This window comes from Trifolium pratense, linkage group LG2 (genome assembly GCF_020283565.1).
Source record: "Trifolium pratense cultivar HEN17-A07 linkage group LG2, ARS_RC_1.1, whole genome shotgun sequence".
Lineage (NCBI taxonomy): Eukaryota > Viridiplantae > Streptophyta > Magnoliopsida > Fabales > Fabaceae > Trifolium > Trifolium pratense.
In genome coordinates, this window is record NC_060060.1 from 19,111,031 (window position 1) to 19,120,046 (window position 9,016).

General features: G+C 32.4%; 1 protein-coding gene across 1 annotated transcript; it reads right to left on the reverse strand.

The window, feature by feature from the left end:
* LOC123903849 lies at positions 1–3,459 on the reverse strand. Its single transcript, XM_045953510.1, has 5 exons — positions 3,287–3,459; positions 1,939–2,932; positions 1,762–1,827; positions 1,615–1,667; positions 1–1,157 (listed from the first exon to the last, which is right to left on the reverse strand). Exons 2-5 carry the CDS (start codon positions 2,809–2,811, stop codon positions 356–358), a joined length of 1,794 nt encoding a protein of 597 aa, XP_045809466.1. The 5' UTR covers positions 2,812–2,932; positions 3,287–3,459; the 3' UTR covers positions 1–355.
* Positions 3,460–9,016: the final 5,557 nt, after the last annotated feature.

The window sequence follows — 9,016 nt, forward strand, 5'->3', positions numbered from 1 at the left end:
TTGAGAAATGAGAATCCTTTCATTGCAATTTGAATCAATATTTACATACATTTTTGTTAATAAGCTCACTTTAACTGTATTAAAGTGTTATCTCTTAAATGGATTAAGAGCTAATTGAACATCATATTTTTTGTAACTACTTATGGATTTTTACAAGTGCAGTAATGCAGTATGTATTAAAAAAAATTCAACAAATGTGTCACAGTCTCTGCCCCTTCACCATAGAAAACACAGCGATGTTCTTCATCTACTCGGATAACACCATGCCGGATTAAATTCTCTCTAGTTGGCACTCTATCATGAAGGACCATCCACGCTAATATTCATCGCCCTAATGTCTCATGTCATTGCCATATTACTTAATCTCACACCAACCTAACTCCATGCAAAGAGAATAATCAGTTGTTTCTATGGTTTTTCTACCTTCATTAATCTTAAATCTCATGATTTCAGCACATGATAGCATCTGGCCGGAGGAGTCTCCAAATGAAAGGTTCACATCGACAACAAGAGAGGAATATGTTGGCACAACAACCATGCTCCTAGAAAGTGGTATTGTCCCATTAGAACTTATTTGAACCGAATCTTCATCACTCTTAAACAACACGATCCGATAATAATCTTTGTTATATCGTGTTGAATAGTCATAACAACTATATTGGGTTATGAGACTCCCAGAGACCACCTCAGGATACACATCAACACCTCCCCTTTTGAGGTTTAAGTAAACCTTAATGTTAGCCAAAACAGCTTCAGAGAAGATGGAATAATGCACAGCTGCGAATCCATTTTGACCAAGAATAGAAGAACATAGCTGTTTCTCGTGATAAAAATTAGAACTAAGAACCCTAGCATCAAAATCAACAAACCCTTTGATGGCTAAACGACCATCAACGTCCTTTATATCAAATTTCATTCCTAAAGAACTGAAATTCTCAAAAAGTCGAGAGCCATCTAGGATAGGTGCGGTATTCACATGTTCTTGTAACCTTAGAGCATCTCTTTCCTCTCTTTTGAATATGTAATACTTTACTTCATCATCGATTAAAACTTCAAAAGAACCATGGATTTGTATAGCCTTGGACTTTTCACGACCAATGAAGACTGAGAATATCTCCACAGCAGGAGATGGCCATGTGCAATGAGGTTTTAGATTCCTAATAAGAATTTTCGAGCAAAAATTAACTTAAAATATACCAATCTCAAAAATAAATGATCTAAACTCAATCAAATCCACCACAAATCTACAATAAAAACAAGCTCAAGCTTAACACAATACGGAGTATAGAAGTTGTTGTAAAAGCATGAATCTGTTTGTCTATTTTGCTTAATTAATTTTTTATACCATAATTAAATACATACACTAAAAGACTACCAATTTTTCTGAAATTCTTATAAACCAATAGACTTTTCTCACAAGATGGATCTCTAAAATTGCAAAAGACTCAACCTAAGAAAAACTAAGACAACACACTTTGATCGAACAACAAAGAGCATTTAAAAACTTTTAGGCAAATATATATATATATATATATATATATATATATATATATATATATATATATATATATATATATATATATATATATATATACACACACAAGAGTTACATACCCTGAAAGCACAAAGTTGGATGGCAAATCATCATCAGATTCTTCATCAGAAGACTGAAATAAGTAAAAAGAACCTATATGAGCTCCAAAAACATGACAGAAAAATAAATTAGAAAGAAAAGTACAAAAAAAAAAAAAGAGAATAAACCTCATCTTCTCCATCGGTATCCAACTCTTCCATGTCTTTTGCGGAGATTTCTAGTAAGCTAGGTGACTGTTAAAAGACAATATAACACAAAACTTGTGACTGATGTGACTTGAAACGAATGGAATAGTAACAAATAGAACAAAACTACAATGACGACTAAAAAAATAAATTAAATACCTTACATACGCCATAAGGGTCAGGTTCAAACCATTCGGCCTCAACCATAATAAGGAGACCCATCTCTTCTTGAAAGAATGAATTTGCAGACGTTGATCCCTCTAGTAACTCTATGGTCTCATTAAGAATCTTTCTACTTGTTCCAAATTCTGATAAATCTAGAGTGACAATAAAAGGAGCGTATGCAGGTGTAGCCAACCAACATCTAGGGATCTTTAAAAATCTTGCCTTACTTTGAAATCCGACTCGTTCAAAATCAAAATTTTGCTTATCAAATATGACACACTCTTCGTCAATACAATTTCCATATGTATTGCCATAGCGAACGACAATTTTTCCGTTGACATCAATGTGGTCATTTACTAAGTGTCTATCAAGAATCTTGAAACTTATGCGGCACTGAACACCAAATGGAATTATGATGTACTTAAAAGTAATATTGCCTTGAATACAAGAAATTTCCCTACATTTGACCTCTTCATAATCATTTTCAAATTGGTCCTCATCCAAACAAAAGCGCTGCTTTGCAAATGTATGATTATTTCCATCGTACAACTCCACATTTATCCAACTTAATGGTGTAAGTGTACGTGGAGGGAAACTTGAGAAATCTTGACCGATTAAACTTAACTCGGTGTTCGTCCCAACTATTTCAGCAGCATCAGGCTGACGTTTATAAAGTTCATGGACCTGCTTCGCTCCAGAATCATAAACTTCACCACAAATCTCCCCGTAAATACGAAGTGGACTCCTTTTTGGTTGCACAGCCACCGATAACACTTGTACTAAAGGCCGTGTTCGAAGAGCTGCTCTCCCATTTTTCTTCTCTCTTTCCTTTTCCTCATGGCATCCCCTAACAAAAGACTCGAACATTGACTCGCTCAGTGACTCCCGCTGTCCGTATTAAAATGACAAGCGCTCAACTTCTCGAGCTCTCCTCTTGAAACATTAGGATATTTATTAATGTACTTATCTAAATCCATAACTTACAACTCTGCATAATCAAACACAAACACAAACACAGTCAACTCATCGATCCCTCGTCGAGACAGTTTTTGTGAAAAATACTAATGGCGTACAGAGAACACAAGTTCATGATTCATCAATACTATATTCAAACATGAAAACAGACACATATGATGAATCAAATTTGAAGAAATTATAAGCAGAAATTATATTATATTATTTTGATAAATAAAAATTTATAGAAACAGAAGTTCAAATTTGAAGAAAGAGAAGCTGAAATTAGGAGTTGAAGAAACAGAAACGATGAATCAGGTTAGAAGCAGAAAATAAATATCTTTCCACCGATTGAAACATCGGTTGAAACAGAGAAGAAGACACTCACCGATTGAAACAGAAATAGAAGGCGGAGAAGACGGAACAAGGCGAAGAAGCAAAAGCAGAAGGCGGCGACGGCGGTTTGGCAGACGGCGGTTTGGCAGACGGCGGTTTGCTTTCGAAGGATGAAGGTTAAAAGCAAAAGCAGTGCTGCTATGTTTTTTTTTTAGGAGTTTTTGTTTTTGGAATATAAGGGGATGTATTGGATTGGTGATTTCTAAAGACAATTTTAACAAAAAAAAAAAAATATATCTTGAAGATTTTAAAAGATTTTGTGGGATTATCTTGAAGATTTTAATTGATTTTGTGGGATTATATCTTGAAGATTTTAAAAGATTTTAAAAGATTATAATTTCCCGCTTCTGGTTTTCACGGTACAAAGTCTTCTCGTTTTAGTTTATATACATTCCGGTGTAAAAAAACATAATACACACGACTCATATGGAAGAAGCAAAATAAGAAGAAAAAAAAACAGAGAGAAAAATGAAAACAAATAATGAAGAGTGAGTACCTTGCGAGAATCCTGTTCTCTTTGAGTGAGCCTAGCGTGCGTTTTGACAAGACGAATAGTTCATGTTTCTTTGGATAGGGATGGCAATTTGACTCATACCCAATGTGCTCCCGCAAAAAATACCCATAACGAATAGGGTAAAAACTCGCATTTTGGGTACGGGCACGGGCATGAGTAATTACCCGCAAAAATGAACGGATATGGGTGCGGGTACGAGTACCTTAGTACCCACCCCATACCCGCATAGCGCATAATATATATTTATTTATTTTATATATATTATTATATAATTACATATGTATATCAATTTTAAAAAATAAAACACTATTAAATTATTACACATTTTTAATAATTTTATTTTATTTATAACATAATACAAACACAACATGAATATGTCAACAAAGAAATGAACTTTAACATGAAGTTAGTAAAATTTTTGTTTATAATTTTGATGAATCAACATTAAAATCTTTTAAAAAATAATTAATTATATTAAAACAATATGATATTTTATAATTGATCGATTTATTTTTAGTAAAATTGCGGGTAACGGGTACGGGTATGGGTACCTAGGTACCCATATGGTATGGGGACGGGTACAAAGGTTGTTATGGGTACTATAGTATCCTACCCATTGCCATCCCTAAATTTATGAGAATCAATCTCAGAGTTGGGGATGAAGGGATTCGTTTGAGGAGAATCGATTTTGAGAAGAAGAAGAAGAAGAAGAAGAAATTTGGGGCATAAATTGATTTCAGGATGAAATTTGGGTTATGACTTATGACTAAAGTGTTCGTGCTTTTGGAGAATGAAATTTAAGTCCTCTCTAGGTATTTGTTTTTTTACGGAAATTAGAATTTTATTTTCAAAATTTCACCAAAAAATAAGCTTGTAACCAATGAGAACGGTTCTATTTGTATTTCATCCAATTTAAAAGAACGAATTACTTGTATAATTTTAAAGTTGGGATTCGTTGAGACTAGGTGTCAAATTTTATTTTAACATCAAATTCTGTCATTTATTCTATTTGATCTAAAATTTAATCTCATAACTTATAAAAAAAAAATTCAAATCATAGACAATTAATTAAATTCCCCTTTATTTCCGTAAAAAAATAATAATAGAAACCTTCCATAAATCTCTACCAAAAAAATACCTTCCATAAAGGGGGGATTTTTTTTTGGGGGGATTATAAAGAAGGAATTTAATTTCTCTACAAAAAAAAAAGAAGAAGGAATTTAATTGTCTAGAGTTGATATTTTTTTATTAGTTATGAGATTAAACTTGGCGATTAGATCAAATAGAATAAATGTACAGGATTTGGTGTCAAAATAAAATTTAACATCCGGTGTTAATGGATTCCGACTCATAATTTTATTATAAAAATAAAAATTTCTATAAAGCGGTTTTTAACCGTTTTTTAGAGGATAGATAGAAAACTGTTCTCTTTTTATATTTGAGAATGGTTTTCCACCTATATATAAAACTGGCGAAAAATCAATATACTACCGCAACTAGGGGTGGCAAAGCGGGCAAGCCCGCCCCGTTTAGGCTCGGCCCGCTTAAGTCCGTCTAAAAGCGGTACGAGCCGAGCCAACTTAGGTGGCCGAGTCTAAAATCACAGACCGACCCGTTTAATGGCGGACAATCGAGTTGGCGGGCCGGCCTGTCAAACAAAAAGTTTTTGTTTGTTTTTTATTTTATTTTTTATGTTGACACTTGTGTTGTTACGAAAAACATGTATGTAGCTTATGAGATAAAATCATTAAGGAAGTATGCCATAAGTCCATTGATTATATACTTATAAACATGTATGTAGTCACTCTAATCATCAAGAAAATATTTGACTATATGTTTAAGGTAATGAACTGGGAAATAATGTAAACCACGTCGTATGTGATGTTGATTCAAGTAATAAAATAAAAAAGTAAGTTACACTAGAAATTCAGTGAAGAAGAAGAACGAGTATGAAGACCGGAGAGACAAAAAGAAGCAAGAACGACAATAAAAGAGTAAAGTGTCAACAAGTAATCCAAAATTTGGCACCGATTGTATGAATGAATAGAAGAAAAAAAACTAAATTTATTTTAAATAAGTCTTGTATTTTATTGGGTTGGGTCATCTTATACTAAGCGTCTTGTATTAAGCGTTGCGATAGAGCCAAAATGTTGTAGTGGTAGACGTTGAGTTTGAGGAAGTGGAGACGAATTTGAGAGAGGATTGAGCTTCTAGATCCTCAAATGTGTTGAGGATCAATGCATTTGCTTTAAGTGATTGTTGTGCGTACAATATGGTTTACCATACAAAGTCAATGCCACAACTACATCACCTATCTTTTCTCCAAATCCAGGATGTTCCTCCTCATCATCATGAAAATCAGAGATAGTCTTGAATTGAAGCTTAGGATAACATTCCAAAAGAGCTTGAATATCATAATTGAATTGAATGAGTCGGTTGCGGATGTATTTTGTATTGAGGAAAGTTGTGTGGAGATTATGAATTGCAAGAAGTTCAACTAGCTTTAACATTGGGTTTACACGGCCGCCTTGTGCTGGACAAGGAAAGATAAACACACGTGGTGAATATTTTTGCTTAGGTTGTTATGTTTCCATTGATTTTTCAATTTTTCAAATATCTTAATTTTCTTGAGTTATAACATGCTATTGCATCTAATTTATGTTGTACTAATGTAAAGTAAATTTCTTGGTCTTTGCTGAACATAGATCATATATGAGTGGAATATCAAAAAAGATCATATATGAGTGGACTAGAAAATTTTGCTAATTCTAAATTCAGTGAAAGAGTTACCAACCGGTTAACATCCATCATGAGTCTTTTGAGTAATGGATAGTATGGTAGGTAGTAGGAAATTGATTCCCTGTGGTCACTATTTGATTGCAGGTTAATCTCAGTCATTCAATCTTATTAAAGTATATTATTTATTTGATCAAAATTCAATCTAAAAGCTCTAAAGGAGGTGATGAAAAATCCACATGTGGCAGCAGATGGATTTTCCTATGAGCTTCAAGCAATAGAACAATGGTTGCATTCAGGACATGATACATCAAAATTTAAGGCTGAAACACACATTGCTTACACCAAATTACACACTACGTTCCTTCCTTGAGGAATGGCAAACCAAACAATCAACTCAAATTGCAAACTAATACCAATATAATTTTGGTTCAATGGATTTTGTACATTGTACAGTGAAATTGTTAAATTGTTACTGTCACATTTTTCCTTTTTGAAAAATTGTTAGCCTGAAAAAATAGCGGAAAAAACTTCCATGCCACTCGACACGAGTTCAATAATAAAAGTACACATATAAAAAAAGAACAAATTATGTGCAATCTAAAATGACATTTCTAGACAATTTATGTCAGAAATATGTAACATTTTTTTTTATTCATGTGGGGGTGGAAAGTAGCGCCGCTGAAATAGCGGGTAGGTTTGAGCCAAAACTTCTACCAACTCTACGCGCTTAGGGATCTCGATTCTATACCTTTCAATCCTCTTTCTTAGTGAACTTTCTCTCTATCTCTATTTGAATCCAACATTCTCACCCATCTACATAAATAGACTACAGTTGCTAAATAGTGGAGATAATCAATTTCCGCATTTTTTCCTTCTTTGTCAGTGACTTGCAACAACTCTTAAATACTCTATGTGAACTTCAAAAAAAGAAACACTTACTGATAATAAAAAAAAATATTTTAGTACTAACTCTTAAATACATTGTTTTCTTTTAACAGACAATGTGACTGACATGTGAAAGTAATTAAGCAATTTTCCAAGCATGATGAATATTTCAAACCTTTCGCCAATTTAATGTTACTATAAATAACTATCGTATTACAATGTACATTTACCTTTTCCTTAATAATCATCAATAGCTTTTTCTTAAGGCAAATTCTTATCTACCCGGCCCATTGCATGAAAATGGGCAAAATTAGCCCATTCTAGTTGGCATTAATCAAGACCATTCATTTCATCTTTCATCATTTATGATATAAAAAACATGGAAATATTAAATTAAAATAGTATAATTGCAAAAATACTCACTAAATTTTAACATTCATTTTTCATCTCATCTTCTTCTTGAAGATTGCAAATAAACTTCATTTTCTTTTTCAACAAAACTAAAATATTCATCTTTTTATTTGATTTTCGTTTTCTTATTTTTCAAATTTTCGAATTTTAATATGCAACAAGCTGAAGTGAAAAATTATAAGGCTTATGTAGACCATGATTGTACGAATCTAATGCCACAAATTTTGAGTTTTTTCAACAAACATGGAGGAAGAAATCAAAGAAAAACCATCTCTTTAATGGGGTTAATAGATTAACGAATTTCTCATTACATCTCACGTTTTGATGTTTGATACTTTATAATTTTGTGTTAGAATCAATAGAAATCGTATCCTGATCAAAACGCACAAAAAATCGCGAAAAACGAAGCTGAAAAACGCAAGATATTGCGGCTGGAGTTTGACCCGAGTTTGACCCATCACTGTTCATGGGTTGACCCGCTAGAGGTTGAAGACAACACTGTTCATGTGTAAACGAAACCCACTCGCGGTTAAAGAGAGTGAGGGAGAGTGTAACCTCTACGAGCGTCGGTTTTTTATGCCGTTTTTTGCGTTTTACTCTATTTAACATGATTTATTTTTCTAACATTTTTTTGAATTTTTTTCCAACATTTAAGATTTTTTATAAAATATAACATCTTATATTACTTAATTATATATTTTTTAAATTAAATTATTATAAAAAAATATGTTATAAATATAATACTATATATTATGGATTGTATCTTAATATTCACTTTCCTTTGTAAAATATTATATGATCAAGTATGGTTAATTTTTTAGTCATTGTTTATCATATACTCGCTCGATCTCTTATTTCGATTCTTTGTATAATTTTATTTTCAACTCAAACCTTTTGATTCTTTTAAAGAATTAAGGTATAATTTTATTTGTTGTTTGGCCAGCATAATGAATTATTTTATAACTTATAATTTCATATGACTAAATAAGACCCATTTGAAAACAATAATTTTCTCGCATGCTAAATGTTATAGTTTTTACCCTCATTATAGTAGGCGAATTTCTGTTTACCTACTACAAATTATTTTTTTTGGATTACCCCATGTAATGTGAAGATTATCTGCTTTACCCTCCTCATGAAAAATGTTGATCTAAGATTCCACAAAAATGATGA